We start from the raw sequence: 18,089 nt of genomic DNA, 5'->3' as shown, positions 1-18,089 counted from the left end.
AGTCAAGCACGGCCTCTCCATACAGGACGCCGTGACCCACACTCCAACGCTGCAATCTAATCCTTGAACTAGAGACAGTTTAATGCCTTTACAAATCCATGTGTTTTCTAATACCCCTGTTGCTGTCAGCAGACACCAGGAGAGCCTCTTTGAAGCCATGCGTGAGACGACAACGCATATCACCACAAAGGCAACCCGGCGCCGCAGGAACCACCTCACAGCGGCCCACACGGGCTGTATTTCAACACCACAATTTCCAAATCTGCCTCGGCAAACATCTATCTCCATCCCAATCCCAGGTAAGTTTTGCAAAACAAAATAAGATTGCAGCCAGAACAAATGTAAATGTGAAGAGCAGGAACACGCCGACAAGGAGAGCGGAGCGGTTTGTGTCAGAGCACGGAGGGAAACAAGCGGCCGCCGCAGCCCAGGGAGGCTCCTCACAGCAAAACAGCCCGTTTGAGGCCCTTTGAGACCTGCCTCCAGCAGCAGGCTGACCGCACGCAGCCTTTCCAGGGCTAAACTCCATTGCCTGTGGGGAGGCTCCAGCTTGGACACCCGTTTGGGAACGCCTCTGCAGGCCAGACTGGAAACCAAGGCAAGCGCAGGCAAAGGCGACAGCTGGGCACGCAGGAGACGCTCCCAACCACGGGGGCACCGGGTGTATGGGACCTGCAGCCACATCCAGGCTGCAGACCTAGGGCAGGCCTTTACCCAAATACCTAGCAATGAAAACAGGAACAGAAATAAATTTCTTCCTAAAGTGGAACGGATATAATAATATAAAAAGATCACTTATAATAAAGGCAAAAATTTAGAAATTCCCTGCTGGCTCATAACCAGCCAGTTTCACATGGCACTTGGTGTGTCTCAATGTCACCACAGCTCGGCAAGGATATCTTGCTGGTCAGACACGATGCCGAACAACAAGAAGAAAGCAGGGGCACAAGGCGACTCTCTAACCGGGTGTTCAGCAGCCAAGTCCAGCAAAACCCACGATCCAGTTCTTGCCACTGTCAACTCCTCAAAACAATCCAGTGAAGCTGGGCAAGAGCATTTCAAATACCTTAATCCATGTGAAATATTGCTTCCTGGAGCCGGAAATTCAATCCTTAGCAGCGAAAACAAAAACCACACTCAAAAGTACCTTTCAACGTAGCCAATATAGCAGTATTTAGTCTCTCTCAAAAAAAAAATTAAAAAAATGCTTTACTCATTAATATAGAGGAAACTTGAAATGATTGCTGTAATTGCAGTTAAAAAATTAATCATATTTTGAGATAAATGCAGATAAAAGCATGTTTTACTAATTGTCTTTTGAAGCTTCTGCTCATGAAAGATTAAAGGTGCAAGAACGGTTGTTGAAGCATTGAAGACAAAAATCTTGCCATTTCCAACCACTTTGAAGCCACATACATACAATGATTGATCTTCTCTCCTGTCCAGATATATTAAAAAAAGAAGTCTTTTGAATTCAGCAAAAGTCTAACCAAACAGGCTCGTTGGAGTTTTTACGCCGACAGCTCCCTGGAAATATCCACATTTTGCAGGCCACCCCTCTCCAGACATCCAGGAACAGGCTTGAGACGGAGACGCCGTTTCAAACGCATGGCTGGATTTTCCTTTTCTTCTGTCACTGACGGGGACAAGGGACTTCAAGTCCAAACTCAAAGCCCGGCTGGATTTGGGGGCATCACTGAGCTCCCTAGAGCTGTGCTCACATCTAAACCTACCTGAAACATTGCCCAGGTCACATTGCTAACCCAGCCTCTATAACCGGCTGAGGAAGTCCCTGGGTTTCACTGGGTCGCTGCCGCCGAAAGAACCGCCAGCAGCCCTGCAAAAGGTGGGCCTGCTAAACCCAGAGCGTCCCCGGGAGCAGGAGAGCTGCTCAGCGGAACCCGGCGCCGCAGTCACCCAGGCCGTGCGAGGACCCCACTCCATCCCTGGCGCTTTTAAGGGAAAGCGGCTTCTCCGGAGCGAGGGCTACGCTGGGAAACCCTTGTCCCTCCCTTCACATGCTTGGAAGGCACTAATGAGGACAGCAATTTCCTCCCTGCTCTGCACCAGACTATTTTATATCACTAGTTTGCAGGTTTAAATGCACTATCCAGGTGTCCACGACTCTGCTGGAAAAATTTTAGGTGTCTGCAAATTGAAACAGGTTGAAAACCACTATTATAGAAAATTGCTAAGGCACAGTTATAGACATTTCACAGAGCCACTGATGATTTACGCCAGATTTGAATTGTTCCAGGATAGCTGAAATATATATATTTCAAGAGAGGTTTCCTTATCAGGCTCAATCACCAATAGCATACAAAACCCAAATTTGGGGCTTACAGCACGACTTTCAAAAGCACCTAATCGAGCTCAAGGGCTACAGAAAGTCAGTGAGGGGCTTCCCTACTGCTCTGCAGTTGGAGGGGTTGAGACAAATCCAAAACGATCCAATTTACACCTCTTTTTTAAGGCAAGTTTCCCATTGTAGAGAATATTCTACGTCAACCACCTACAGTGCATTTTTTCTTGCTGCTTTCTCCACTTTTCTGCGTTATTATTTGTATTATTTCAATCACGAAGCAGGGGTGACATCAAATTAATAAATTCTACAGTTGCTACAAACCTGAACAGGGCTAAGTAAAATATTGAATACTCGGGTTTTCCATAACCGCACGCCCAAGGAAATTTGCCAGTGCTTTTTTATTTGCATATCTGGCAGCCTGCCCCAGACAACTAATACATAAGTGACAGCATACAGGTGTATTAGTTTAGAGTTTGCCTTTAATCTAGAGGTGTCAATTTGCTTCTGTTTTAATTACATCCATCTTGATATGTTATTACAACCTCATGCAACTTCTTCATTATGTGAATGGCTATAAATACACACACATGACAAGCAGTTGTTATAAATTTTCTGGTTCAGCGGTGGATACACAATATCCTAGCCCATATATCCTGTATTTTTAAAGTTTCGGAGCTTCCTTTCCTCTCTCTTTCTCTCCCCGGGCTTTTCCTCCCTTCTATTTGCTTTTATCCAATACAACAATTTTCTGTATTTTAACGGATCCTCAAAAATTCCTCCACTAGTTGCAATCTCCTGCTGCAAACGCGCCCTGCTTGCAGAGCCATCGCAGCACATGTGTGTCCTTCTGGGCCATTGCCGCGAGAAGCTCTGTTTGTCATTAGGCAAATTTAAGGAGATTGCACTGAGGTCTTATAAACATGCAAAGATCCACTTTTGTAGCTACATAATTCACTGAGTTTTTCAACACACATTCTGAGGTTGAAAACTTGGCAAATCCGTCTACCAGATGTATCTTTCTGATCCCAGAACTCATTAAATAATAAAAAAAAGTAAATTTTAAAGTCCAGTGGACTCAGTTACTGAGCCACATTAATTGCATTTTTATTATTTTTTTCCACAGTTAAAAATGACTAATGCTGGAAGAGTCACTGCCTACAATAGCCAGCCAGTTAAAAAAAAGAATACCAGGACTTTTAATCGCTCAGTAATATCCATATCACATTAAACACAGAGAGGCACTTTGGCCTTCTCAAAAACAGACTGTTTTGATTTTTTAGTATTTATTTTGATCTTCTTTTAAGGGAAGAGAGGAGAAGAAACAAAATTTCACACCAGAAGATTCCATTCAAAGGTCAGGCTGCCCTTGACGTGCATTAGAACCCACAGCACTAATGGAGCTACACCATAAATCGCCGCCAGCAGCAGCAGCTCCCGCTCGCTGCCCTCCTCGAGGTCGCGGCTGCATTCGTTGCAGCTGCCCTGTCGTCATCCCCGCTCCGAGGGCTCTGAACCCGCTCGGGAGCACGGGGCACAACCGGCGGGATGCTGCAATCGGAGGCCAAGAGCCAGCTCCCTGCGCCACCCTCTGCTCCCGTCCCACCACACGGGCAGGGAGAGCTCTTGAACCACCGAGCAGGTTCTCAGTCGAGGTCTTGGGCCACTTGGGACATCCTGAGGAAGAACAAACAAAAATCGATGCCTTCAGCAACAGCCTCCGTGCCCGTAAGGTGGGCATGAGGAAACGCGTGCGCAAAGGGCACCAGGAGCAGCCGCTGCCGGGGCCCCGCGTTCTCATGCCGACAGCGACTCGGCAGCCTGCGGCGGGGAAGCGGCGGCCACTGTCGCCTCCCTGGTCCAGGGACACCGGAACAGCCTTCCCCATCGGGGGGCAAGGCAGCACGAGCCACGCCACGCTGAGCGCCGGGTCATCCCGAGGCCCACGGGTAGCCGGGAATGCAGCAGCCTGGGCCATGCACAGGAAAAAAAGGTGCGAGCAGCTTGCAGGTTTCCCTGAGACCTGGGGAAAATCTGCCTCCAATATTCTCCCCATCACACACTGCTCCGCTGCAAAATCGTCATCTCCGTCACAGGCCGTGCATTACGGAGCACGACTTCTTCAAAAAATTTCATAAACCTGTTTCCAGGTCTGACCACCATAAAATTACATGAGAGATTTCAAGCATGTTTTAAAAGACCCATTTGAGTCCATTACAATTTCTCTGTAATGAAAGGAATACCTGTGCAGAAGTTCAGCCACTCAAAACCCAGAATTCCTTTAAGATATAGGGCACACTACGTAAATCACCAAGGCTGGAATACGCTGGAGGAAGAGGCCACTGTTCCTGCACCTTGCTTCCCCTAAAGCAAAACAAAGCAGGACAAGCCAAAAGACACAGCCCACCTTTACTGAAGGGTAACATGGCAGAGCCCACAGAGCGCACAGGGACAGCTGATCCAAGTCCCACCGAAGCCCGTACAAATGTGCATCCCGTTTGCTCTGTGTCCGAGCCTGAAAAGCAGCAGAACCAAGCAGGATCTGCAGCCGGTTTAGCCCTGCTTTGAGCAGCCAGGGCTCGGGCTGCGCACACGCGCTGCCGGCCCTTCCACGCCAAGCGAGGGGTATCCGCTGCCGCCAGGGCAGCGGCCAGAGCCTCCCCGGCGGGGTTGCACGATGCTCAACAGGTCGCCCAAGTCTGAAACACAATGCAGGAAAGCTTGGTCTCGCGTTTGCTCACAAGTTTGCATTCACAAACAGGGAGCCCACGGCTCGCATCTACCTGCGGGGTCCTTCTTGCCACCCCGAGCAGAGACTACCACGACATCCACTGCTACAAACACGGACCTGCTCTCTGTGGACGTGTGTAAAAGAGAGTTTAATTGCTACACACAATATTGACACGTTTGGTATTAACCCAGTCTTCCATGACCCTGGAGCAAAAAGAATTTGGTGAGCTAGCACCATTTGTCTCAAAATAAAGAGGAACAAATCGCCTTAATTTAGAAAGCTGTGACACATGGAATTCATTCCTCCCAGCTGTGGGATGTGCTCGCACTGTAACCCAATGTGATGCTGCCAGCTCCGCTGGAGCAGCGATCCCTGTCTCCTGGTGCCTACCCCAGCCCTGGCGCCCACCTCCATCCAGCCTTCCGCTAAGCCTGCTGTCATCCTGCGGCATCCGCAACCTGCCCCGCACGGTTTCACTCCAGCAACACCAGCAGGTCCCATCCTGCAAGGACGGAGGGTCACCATGATCACTCAACAGAGACAAGACGGCGCTCATGGATGGGGAGGAGAGGTTGGTGCAGAGTAAAACCAGTGACACCCCAAATAAAAACACCAAAAGAGTCACTTTTTAAAAGCACTGATTATACAGAAGAAGCAACTTCCACTTGGGGAACCAAGCAAACGTATGGGGGACAGATTACCAAGAAATCCTCCTCTGCAGAGGACACCCAACGGGGATCTCCCCAAACGGCCATGAGGCGCTACTGTTCCCGCTGGATTCCAGGAGCGAGTCCTGCCAGGCGCCTGCGTGCCAAGGCGCATTCCAGGCCCAGGGCAGACCCTCTGCGCTCGCCCCGCGCCCCCAGCTCGGTGGGGCCCGACCCCAGCAGCGCCGCGACGCCCACGGAACAGGCACCGAGCCCCCGTGGGCACGTGCGGCGCGGCGCCCTCGAGCCAACCCGCGCACAAGGACCCACACGCTGACAAGCACCAGCGGTGCCAGGGAATCAGCCCCGCACGGTTTTTCTGCTGATTTTTATCCCTCCACCCCCACAGGCAAGAAAACAGCCCAAACTCCTTCCTGTAACATTTACCAGGCTAAAGATAAACCCTTTCGGTTAAAAGCTTCTCTCCCCACCGCCTGAGCGCATGAACTTCACTACTAGTGTTGCCAAGATACAAGGAGAAAAATCCTAACATTTTTAAGGGAACTCGCTATTTAAAGGCAAACTGTGCAGCAGAACTGAGCTCGGGAGCTGACAAATTGCCACTGCATGTTCTGCTGTTACAGCAAAACAAATCCCTACCTGCATTAGCCATTTCTCATTACTTACAAAGTGGATTTTCATAACATCCATTTTACAACAAAGGAGTTAAGACGACTATGATGTTCTGAAGTGGGCTTCACTCTGGCTCGGCACCAAGTCGAAACGACAACAAACTGACTACACAAAAACGCTACAGCTGGTAATTTGTGGCGCACACCGAGCCAAACCCTGAAGAGAACACAGATACTGAACTGATAAATCATAAGGATGATGTGTAGGAGCACAGAGAAACGTTGCAAGCAATTTCCCCTCGCAGAACCACTGCAACGTTGCCCAAAACAGAACGCTGAAGTGGAAATAAAGGAAGAGTTAAACATTTCCACATTTCAGCCTACAACTTCCTACCTCCATTACCCTTTTATTAATTGCATTTGAGACTTCACTAAACTTGAGCTTGGGCTATTTTTAAAACCTATCTGACTCAACTTATTGTTGCTCAGAACAAAGATTAAACTTCTAATTTAGCTGCAGATAATTGCAAGGCTGCAGGTCAGACCTCCAGTGTAACGTGCAAGGGTCTTCCAGCCAGACTGACAGACACTGCCCTTATAAAAATAAATAAATAAATAAATAAAAAGCAGCCAATAGGGAAGGAGTAAAGGGGCTGTCTCAAAGTGCAGGATCTTTCTAATGTTCTCCCAGCCAAAGAGTAACTGGGTTTAAGGACTTTATAAACAGGGACAGACTTTGCTGCATATCCCCGCTTAGTATCGACTGCGCCAAGGAACATTTACATATGAAGCAATAGATCGTCCCTCAACATCCCACTTTCAGTATCAGCATCTCCCTCCAGGTCCCCGTGTTCCCATCCAGTCCCTGATATCCCTCTATTGATCTCACTGTTGTAACTCAATCTTTCAATTACTCGGCCCCTTGATGTCTTTCTGCTGATTTTTTTTTTGCCTTTCCCTAGTGATCATTTTCCATCCAAGTTTCTGATCCTTTACCCTTATTTTATAAACTCTCTTCTTTACACTCCTTCGTCCCAGCGGAGGCCCCAGATATTTGATGAGAACAGGCTTGCTTTCTCACCCAAACAGTAAAAGAAAAGATGCAAGATAAGAAAGGATAAAGGTGTCTTTGGTTCTACCGATACGTACTGTAACTCCCATTAATGTTAATCGCAGAGCGGAGAGCAGCAGCCACTGCCTGAATCGCAGCGACCTCAAAAACGTGGCCTTCCAGTTTAAACCCTTCCTTAACCCAAGGTCACCGTGTCTCCTGCTACCCCAGATGGGCAAGGCAAAAACCCCAGTCTTCATTATGTTGTCATCTTGGGCAGTTTACAGAGAATGTCTATGCAATGGTCACACTGCTGAGTCTTTCTGCGCCCAAAGAGGCAGCCTCAGCTCCTTCCCGACCCATGAGGTCTGGGCAGTCAATGGGCGTCCGGCCTCCAGGGAAAGAAGCAAATTTTGGTAACACAGACTTGAAAAAAAAAAAAAAAATCCCAGCAGCTCCTTTGAGGGAAATCGGTATCCTGCTGCTCTCAGCCTTTCTGGTGGCTCAGGGCGTTCGTCAAGAGATTCGGTTGCTCTGCCAAGGTTATCTGGAAGTTCAATCTGAGGTCGGTTTCCTATTTTCTCCAAATACTCAGTCAAAACTACAAGGACGCCGCCTTCGCCCGAGCGCCCGGCATTACGGACCTGCTGCCGCTCGCCATTCACAGATGTCTTCGTTTAGCCCCTGCCTTCTTTGCCCTGCTGGCTTGAATCTGAAGACTTGCACGAGCAAACAGAGGCTACGCCACCCCTCTAGGAAGGTAAAGAGCCAACAAACAGGAGGAGGGCGACCAGGCGTCGCGGGCAGCACGAGAAAACGCGCCGTGTCCTGACGCTGCTGCGCAAGGCGGTGGGAGCCAGCTCCTCCCCAGGACAGAAAGGGAGAGAAAGGAGGCAGAACAAACCTGGCCTGGGTGACATCTCTGAGAGATGAGGCAAACAGGCTAACCGAGCACGCTAAAGGGCTAGGAAGGAGAGAATGATTTAGAGAGAAAAATTTACAAAGTCACACTGCAAGTCAAGCTTTCTGGTATCCAACCCACAGCTTCTTTTGTCACACAAAAAATCTATTTATAAGCATTTTCAGCAGGCCCTGCTCAGGGATGGGGATCACACACTGGTTATCAAAGCAAATTCCTGCTTTTAGATGCACATGCAAGGCTCTAATGGCTGTGTACACAGCATACATACACACACTTCAGTACCTTTCAAACCTTCCTGTTTTTGCCATATTTTGTTTGTTTAATAGTTTGTGGGTGTGTTTTAAAGCCCTTATCACCTCTTAAGCCTTGCCCCATCTAGTTGTGTATTATTTTATCTGTGCAACATAGAAAACCACCGTACCCAACATCTGCCTAAGCCACACAAGCTCAGTGGAACATTGCTCAAAAATTATTTACACGAGGTGGATGGAATCATCTGACACAGAATATGAAACTCATTAAACAGCTCCTTGACAAATATTTGTCAGCATTTTTCATTTGTAATTAATTACACCGGGCTTTACCTGACAATAATTTACCATGGTCTCAAAACAGCCTAATGCCTGCACACAAATTAGCTCAGCAAACGCGTGGGAGAAGCTGTGCCAGTTGTATGAAACACCATTGAAATGCAAGTTCATCCCCTGCCGCCCCACACTGTTTATATCTGCGCTTTATAAACGTGTGTCCCAATTCCAGTTCGTCAGACGAGCTGCCCGTGTTGAAGCTAAACAAACACACACCAAAAAAGCTCATTACCTTAACTCTGCGCTCCCAAAACACGAAACCAACGGCTTGCTCTAAAGGGATGGCCAGAGCTGACTCAGGAAACAAAGTGCTTCGCAGCCTCCAAGCCATCTTAGCATTCAGGTCAGATTTCATTCCTCATCACAGTAAAACCCTCCTCAGCGTCGCACGGCCACGGCATGCCGGCCTCCTGCCCGAGCCCCTGTGCCGGTGGCGGAGGGGGACAAACGTCCACAGGGAATCCCAGGCCGTCACACCGCTCCGCACAGCCCTCCCGGCATGGCCAAGCGGAGAAGGGCACTGCCACGGGCCTGTTTATCAGGTGTGTGGGACACAGCCACCCTTTCTCCGTCAATCTCGGATCTAAAATGTCCACCTGGACGTGGAGAATCTTCTGCTGTTATTGTAGACAGCAAATCCTCCCCTGAAGCAGCGCGGGATCAAGCTGGAGAACGGGCCAGCTTCCCAGGCACTCATCGCGCCGCGCGTCGGCACCGACCCTTCTCACACACCAAGAGCTTTGGAGAGGCCAGGGATCTGCCCTGCGGGTCGCTGCTCCAACGCGCCCAGCAGATCCTGCTACCCTCAGTCCCAACACGTCGAGGCATCGGACAAGCCGGAGACGCGGATCAGGTCCTAGGACTCCAAGCCAGCTGCTTGCTCTGCGTTTCTGAAGGTCAGAGCTCCAAGATGCTGCCCAGTGCAGGACACAGAGTGACAGTGCGCATCACCACAGTGGAGCCTGCTGAGAGCAGGGCCAGCCTGGCCACGTTTGCAAGATCACCAGATCCGCTTGACTGTCATTCCTAGGAAACCCCCCACCAAAGGGAACCCCTGTCTTTGTTCACTTCCCTCTTCTCCTCTAGTCTCCATGTAAACATTAAAAGGATCAAGGTACAGGCTGTCATAAAACCAGCAACAGATAAGTACAAGCAGACGGACTGTATTCCTACACTCAACAATTTACGCTCCCAAAGTGGAGGAGGCTACTGGAAGGAAAGCAACCCCAAGGGTGGAAGATGGTTAGGAAGGTAGCTGTGCTTCAGCGGACGCAAAGCAACGTGCCCCACTCTCAGCCACATTCCCATGGCCGGCACGAAGAGGCACAGGTTACACCGCCTGGAAGCGCGATGCCACGAGCTGCATCCTCGCCCCGCGCAGCGCCCACGCGCCCTTCCCCCCAAGCCGCACACACGCTTGCATTGGGCACAATTCGGCCTTTTCCGTTCCTCAACGGAAAGAATTTAGCAGAGGATTGGCAAAATGAAGCTGTATGAAAGCCTTTGTTCTCATTCACACCTTTATACACAGTATCCACAAATCCTGGCATGACGCCCTGTATCCACCCAAGTCAAACATCCCCTCTGGGAAGATGTCCCCAGGAGCGCAAAGCTCAGCCCGTTGTCCCTCCGCGGTCGCTCTGCCGTCGTTGGAAGCCAGCGTGCGCCTGCCTCCCCTCTTCCCAAGTCCCAGTTTGGATATTGCAGTGGTGTAAGCAGGTCCTGTGCCTTGCACCCAGGCACAAACCGCGCTCCGTCTCTGCACACCTCCAGTGGCAGCAAATCCCGAGGAAAGGCTGGGCTTCAGGTTCAACATCAAGGTGGGACGATCTCGGCAGGTGCCGGGCCCCGTCCTCTTGGGAACCACAGCAATGTGTCCCCACACCCCAAAGCGCTGGGCAACATCAGACCCAAACCACAAGACCATTAAGCACCAGGGAATCTCTCCACGGCACCCAGGGCTACTTGTGTCATCTCAAGTACATCAGCACCCGCACATGTCCCTCACCAGGACCGAAGCCATCTCGACCCACCAGGGATTTGCTGCCTCCTCACCAACATTAACACCCCAAAAAACTCAAGGCTGCTACAAGCAACAGCAAACGCAGCCGTGCCGGGCTCCTGCCTGAGACACCCTCATCTCTGATCCTCAGCAGTAACTTTCTCAACACGCACGCCGAGCTGTAGGAAAAAGCACCTAACAATGATTTTGTGACATAATTTCTCAACGCAGCATGAAATCATTAGGTCAAAATGTGCCACCTATCACATGAACATTAAAAGTATGTCAAGTCTCAGTGTGCTAGCTATTGTTTTATCTGAATGTGATATTAGCTGGCAGAACTGGGTAACGTTTCTACACTCCATTCTAGCGAGATAGGATTACAACAGGATGCAAGTAGTAGCCATTCCTGGCTTAGCACAGAGAAGCAACTATTTTCAATTGAAATGGAAAATAAATAAGGAAATCTAACGTAATAAAGACATTTTCTGAAATGCCCTATGAAGTTGCAACCATAAAAGTCGCTCCTCTCTCCAAAATAAGGACCATGGCCAAATTCACGAGCCCTCATGCCCACAAAACCTTCCAACAACACGAACTGGGGCTTTGTCTGAGGAAGAGCAGAATTTCATCTCGGCACAAACAGGCAAACCCCGTGCTCGCCCGCAACCGCGTCCTCGCGGTGCTGCTCCCCCTGCCTCGAGCAGGGCACTCGTGGGCTCCCCGGCCAGAACGGAGCGGGCGGCCGCCTCGCTGGGTCTGCTCGCCATCCCTGCGCGGGTGCCCCACGGCACACGTGGCCGCTGGCGCGCGCGGACAAACCCTCCCTCCGGCTGCACCGCGGCAACACACTAGTCTGGGCTGGCACAGGTGTAAGCAAGGAGGAAATCTGGCTCCAAATTAAAAATAAAAATAAAAAAAAGAAGAAAAAACAATGCCACCAGGCACTACCGGCCGAGTATTTACACAGCTACATAGATTTTTTTTTCCTTTTTGTTAAACAATCAGCTTCATCCCCGCGTTTATTTTGACAGTTCGTAGTTGCTGCCGCCGCCGTTCCAGGACACGTAACCCCCAACGAGACCTGCCCGGAGCCGCCGACAACTCCGCGGAGCCGCCGACAACAAAGCGCGGGGCCCGGGCCCGGCCCCGGCGCCCACGGCCACCCGGCAGCGCGGGGCGCGGGCGGCCAGGCCCACGCGAGGCGCGGGCGGCGCGCGGAGGCCCCGCGGCGAGGCCTCGCGGCGAGGCCGGACCCACGCGTGACCGGGCCGGGCCCCGCGGGACGCGCCGGCGGCCGCGGCCGCGCAGGAAAAGTTTCATTTGGGGGAAGGGAGCGGCGGCCGCCGCGCGCCCCGCGGGGCGGTGGGGGGGGGCGCTCGCAGTCACGCGCGCACCCAACTCGGGGAGGGGGGGGGGCGGTCACGACTGTCGCGACAGAGCCCCCCCCCGTCCGCCCGCGGCGTGGGGGGGGCGGCGCTGCAGGTGTCCGCGCATAAAGGGAGCGCGGCGGGGCCGGGGGGCAGCGCGGGGCGGCGGCGCGGCCCCCCCGCCGGCGGCTCCCCCGCACAATGGGGCGCGCACACAAAGCGGCGCCGCTCCTACCTCGAGCGCCTCGAAAGTGACGAAGCTGGCCATGGCGAAGCCGTCGATAATGTCCTCCTCGGCCGAGGAGGACTCCCGCCGCTTCCTGCGGGGGGGCCGCGGCCGGGACGGCGCCGGGGGCCCATTGTCTTCCTTCTCGGAGCCCGAGGAGGAGAGCGCGGCGGCGGCGGCGGCCCCTCCGGCGGCCCCTCCGCGCCGCCCGCGCTGGGCTCGCCGCTCGCGGTCGCGCTGGGAGCGCGATCGCCGCTTCTTCCGAAGCCCGTTGCATCGCGCCGGGCCATCCATGTCTCTCTCGCCGGCGCTGCCTCTCGCTCGCCTTCCCCCCCCGCCCCACCACAAATCCGGCTCCCCCGGCGGAATAACGGGGGAGGGAGCGAGGGGAGGGGAGGAGAGGAGGGAGGGAGGGAAGGAGGAGAGGACGGCGAGGGCCGGGGGGGGATGAAAGAATCCGAGCGCGGCTCCAGCAGCACCAGCAGCGAGCACCGACTGTAAGAGATTCCTACGAGCGAGCCAAGGAAAGTAATGGCTGATCTCAGGTCGCCTTTGTAAAAAAAAAAAAAAAAAAAAAGGCGAAAGAAGGGAAAAAAAACCCACCCTCGCCAAGCAGGCAATAAATCAGAATAGCGGAATGCTTTGATCAGGGGGCTGGGAGGGCGAGGATCTGCGAGGGAGAAGGGGAGAGGAGAGGAGGGAATAATAATAATAATAATAATAATAATAATAAGAGACAGAACTAAGGCCAAAAAAATACTAAGAATAAAGAAAGAAGGAGAGAGACCCGCTGGAAGGAGGGAACAGAGAGGATTTCCTTGCACAAGATTTATTTTCTTTCTTCTTTTTTTTTTTTTTTTTTTTTGCTCCCCCAACTAAAAGAACTTCCAGAAGGGGTGGGAGAGAGAGGATATATATATATATATGTATATATATATCTCCACAAAACCTCTCTCCTTCTCTAGGCGCTTGTGTGCAGGGGAGGGCGCAGCCTCCCCTCCCCGCACGCCGCTCCCCCTCCTCCTTTATCTCCCCGGATCAAGCACAATAATAATAACAATAATAACAATAACAGCAACGATGCGTCCAGATGCGATTTTCCCAGGCACAGAGCAGAGATGGAGTGTGGAACGGAGCAAGGAGCCCAGCCCGACCCCGCCGAAAACAAAACCCAACATAAAAGAAAAAAAAGGAAAAAAAAAAAAAAAAAGTGAGTGAGAGAGAGAGAGAAGGCGGGGGGAGAAAAAGAGGAAAAAAAAAAAAAGAAAAAAAGGAGAAACCCCAGCACGCCCACCCACCCCTGCTATTAATACGGATCAATCATGGCAATTCATTGGATTAATTGTGGCGAGAAGGGGGGGGGGGGGGAGGGCTGCTGGTGGTGACAATAAATCCAAGCGGAGACTGACACCTCCTTAAAAAAAAAAAGAGCACCCTAATAATAGCGATAACGATAATGGAAGCGGTGCCGCGGCCCAGGGAGGCACCGGGGCACGCTCTGCCCCCCGTGCCGCCGCTCCCCCGCCCGGGCCTGGCGGCGGCGGCGCAACCCGCTGGAGCTGCTGCACTCAGCGGCCGCCGCCGCCTCCCCCCACGGTTCTGTTCGGTTCGGTCCGCTCCGCGCCCCGGTGCCGGTCCCGGCTCCGGTGCCGCCGCAGCCCCCGCCCGCGCCGGTCACGTGCCCACCTCGCTTCCCCACCCCGCGCGAAAAGCGGTGCCCCGGCCGCGCGAAATAAGTCGCGGGCATGCGCGCCGCGCCTGCGCAATGGCGGCCCGCGCTCCCCTACCCGATCCGCCAAGTTTCGCCCCACGTTTTGGTGTCCCGTTTGTGTCGCCATCGCGCCCATCTTTGTCGCCTCCCCCCGGTGCTCCCTACTTCAAATGTCCCTCTTGCTCAGTGTCCCTCTGCCCTGCTTTGCCCAGGCCCATGGGGGACACCGACCTGTGTCTGCCTGTCACACGTAGCCATCCTCACGCCACACACAGCCCCCAACACAGCATGCGCGGCCACCCTTGCGCCACACTGCTGGCCTCAGCACGTCCCATATGGTCCTGCCGCCACCAAGCCCACGCACCACTATCGGTCACAGCCCGTGGCAAGGCTGTGCCTCCACATGGCTGCCCCGACACAACCTGTGGCCCCCTTGCCAGAAATGCTCTAGACACAGGGACTTTCTGCTTTATTTTACAGGTACTCAAGAATGGGCTTGGCTACCTTCAGCCCAGCCGTAAATGGCTCTGAATCCACTCGCTTTCCTCTCCTCCCGCTTTCTTCTCTCCGCCTGCACTCCACACATTTCCTACCTCTGCTCTGTGGAGGGGTCGCATCAGGGCTTGGTGTCCATGTCTCTTCAGCACCAGAAAGGATTCTGGAAATAAGGTATTCATGCCTGGGCTGGTGCTCACTGTCACCCTTCCCACTTGGTGCTCCTCCGCTCCAGGAGAAGGGGCAAAGGAAGGCAACCCCTGTGCATGGACTGGTTGAGGGGGAACATTTTAGGATCATAGACCTGTTCTTAGGAGATTTCCTAGGAAGGAAGAGGGGTGGAAAAGAGGAACATGGGCAAACAGGACCAAGGTGGGGAAGAGAAGCAAATCTAGAGAGACCCAGTATTCAGAATGGAGCAGCATGAAGGGCTCTGGAGGAGCAGCACTGTTTCTACACTGTCCACTGGACAGGCAGGTGAAACGAGACAGTGTGTGAAATATTTGCAGGGAGAGCGCTGCCTGCTCTAACTGCTAATGATTTCTTCATCACGATATCAAGAAGGGCTGCAGCACGTTTTGGAACACAGGCTATGTTTGCCAAAGTGTGTTTCTACCATGGTCTCCTCCAGGCTGCTTCGATTCACAAGGGATGGTTCTCCACTTGATTGCCTAATGTGTTGTTTGCTCTGTACCCTAATGCCTAGGCCACTGTGGTCAAGTAATACTTTTAATCTATTTTCTAAGAGTATGAGTGACTCTATGAAACACTGGGAATAGAGTACACCTTCTCTTTCTGGAAGGCAAATGACATTTTTGCCACCTCTCTCCACACACAGTCTCCTGCATGCAATACAGCGATTTTTAAGCTGGAGCATTTAGGTTTGAACCAAAAGAGGGAAGTACAAAGTCGCTGGTAATCTGATAGTGTAAGATCACATACCTTACAGAAGGCCACACTGCTCATTGTAGAGGTACATGGCTAGTTTTTCATGATCCTTCAATACCGAGCTAGAGAACATCACGTCCTAGATCTGACCTTAGATCTCACTATTAAAAACTTCAGGTGTTTACCGAATACAATTCTCTATCTTCTTTCCGGTTCTTCTTTCTCACTTTTAGCTGTGTGCTAGACCTGCATAATCTGGCTATACAGAAGAAACTGCAGGTATTGTTAAAGCAACACAACTTGTGTGTATGGAAAAGTTCAAATATTACAAGATCTCTGTCTTTGCAGAAATATTGAGCTGTACTGTATCAAATAACTGTTGGAAGTTTTTTTTTTTTTTGAAAATAACTATGCAGTTTTCAGGGCAATGCAATTGATTATAGTTTCCTGCACATCCATCACCGTTAAAGTGACTTAAGAAACTTGTAGTCAGGTATGTTTTTGCAGACATTCATTGCATGGTTGAAAGTCTGCTCAGTCTGTTCTCTTGTTGAGCGCATGTATGTGGAAGACAGAAATGATACGTGATTTATTTTACATTCTTTATAGAAACAAAACCCTAGATTTGCACATCTACTGAAAAAATAAGATTAAAAACCATCCATCTAACTCATCCTCTATTGCAAAACATTTTTCTTCTTGTGTAATATTTATCTCAAGCATTAGAAGCCACTTGTCACTTTCTCAGGTACAATACAAGCAAATTGTGCGATCACTGGGTCTGATGCAGCAACAACAGGCACTTTTTTGTCAACCTTATTTTGGGAGGAAAACCAGGCAGACCCTCTAGTTATACGAGCCCCCAGCACACACGGCGAAGTTCTGTCTCGAGGGGTTTCTTACCGCTGGCTGAGGATCTCAAGTGATCTTAGTGAGACACATTACAGAGCTCAGTGCACATTTGTTCTTAGGCCGGCTGTTAGCATTTCCTCTAGAAATACATCTCGCCTGGCGCTCAGCATGAGAAAGTAGCTTCGTTATTGTTCTTTTGTAGGCGGGAGTTGGTGCTAGTGCCTTGCCGAGTCACTGCTGGTGAGGTCACTGCCTAGTCTGCTCAAGTGGGTGCTCTTAGCTCGTTAAACCTAACTCCCACAGAACGAGCACTTGTTGAACATGTGCTAACAGATACATAATCTGCCGTCTTGAGACAAACACCAAAAGCTCCGTGGTCTTCCCATCCCTAAGCGAGGGAGAAATAAAGGTTTACACAGACCAAAAGCAACAATTAGAATTTCCATATCATCCTTATGGTTTAAAACATAGTAAAACTTGCAATGGTAAAAGGTTGATTAGGACTAGCCTCTGGCATGCCCATCTGAGAAAGCTAGTGAAATAATAGGAGAATTGGGATTCATTGCTTGAGGAAAAAGCAAGAACCTTATTTCTGACAGAAGTACTTTGCAATGTTTGGAGGTTAACTTTTTAAGATGGCATTTTTAAACTTAAAGGCATGTAAGATAGTGAAGGCAGAAGTACATTCTAGGGATAGCCTCTTTTTAGGGGATGGGTAGTTTAAAGTAGATACAAACTTGTATCTCATAGACAAGTTTGGTTTTAGAAGGAGTTTGAGTTGAGAATGCAAGAACAAAGGAATTGCAAAAAAAGACCTTTCTTGGCCATTGTTTTGACCCTGCTTGTACAGTACATTTTATAAGAAGAGAAATAATAAGAACCAAAATTCCAATAAAAAAAGAAAAGCTGGGGTGACTGTGTGGATGGGAGAAGAATTTTAAACAGGTCATAAAACAATTTTAGTCTAAATTATATTGCATATGCATCTATAAGAAGTCTGGTGATAGTTAGGGGCTGTTTCAGAAAGTGTTATCCTGGAAGGAGGTTTGGAACAGAAACAGGTAGGGTGAAGGAGCAACCAAAGCAAGCCACCCAGGAATAGTATAAACCCAGGACCTTTACATGAAGGAGGAGTCCACGAATGATGATAACTAGGGAAAGTAGGGTTGGTGGAAGCCCAGCAAGACAGGTTTCCAGAGTGACATCAGGAGAAATACACGAGGAACAAAATGTCATTCCTCTCACAAATTAATGAACTCAACTGATCTGGCTGCTACCAGGCAGCTCTGAGGCCAAGAATAATGAGAACTTTCAGAGTTACCATAATATTGATTACAAAGTTGTTGAAAGAGGTGTACATTTTAATGCTTCAGAACTTAAAGCAATTTATAATTAATGCTGATTTTAATCTTGCTATGACTATGCATGATTTCTTTGCCCTACTAAGGAGCATCAGGCACTGGTCACAGTCAGAAATGGGAGACTGAACTAGATAGACCAGCAGTCTGATCTGATCCACCAGCGTCTGCGTCTCTCTGACAGCAACAGTTAAGACAGCCACACATGTCAGTGTCTTTTTTAAATCTCCTCTACTTTGTTGTTAGGAAAGGACAACAATCCAATAACCATTCTCATCAATACTGTAAGATCATGGGGTACATGAAGACATTGAG

The 18,089-nt window shown here is 50.5% G+C and overlaps 1 protein-coding gene and 1 long non-coding RNA gene across 3 annotated transcripts in view; one reads left to right on the top strand and one right to left on the bottom strand.

Moving 5' to 3' along the window:
* LOC104577625 (activator of transcription and developmental regulator AUTS2) overlaps nucleotides 1–12,764 on the bottom strand; it is a 615,539-nt gene extending 602,775 nt beyond the window's left edge. For both annotated transcript variants that reach the window (XM_088524333.1, XM_088524338.1), the window contains exon 1: nucleotides 12,480–12,764. In XM_088524333.1, coding sequence (XP_088380459.1) covers nucleotides 12,480–12,764 — 285 coding nt within the window. The remainder of the gene's footprint in view (nucleotides 1–12,479) is intronic.
* Nucleotides 1–18,089, top strand: part of LOC148596271 (uncharacterized) — a 358,959-nt gene that overhangs the window by 136,162 nt on the left and 204,708 nt on the right. The window lies entirely within an intron of this gene.

The sequence above is a fragment of the Tinamus guttatus genome, unplaced genomic scaffold (genome assembly GCF_059628265.1).
Source record: "Tinamus guttatus ecotype Peru unplaced genomic scaffold, ASM5962826v1 Tinamus_guttatus_pri_ptg000019l, whole genome shotgun sequence".
Classification (NCBI taxonomy): Eukaryota; Metazoa; Chordata; class Aves; order Tinamiformes; family Tinamidae; genus Tinamus; species Tinamus guttatus.
This window is presented reverse-complemented; position numbering and strand designations above follow the sequence as displayed.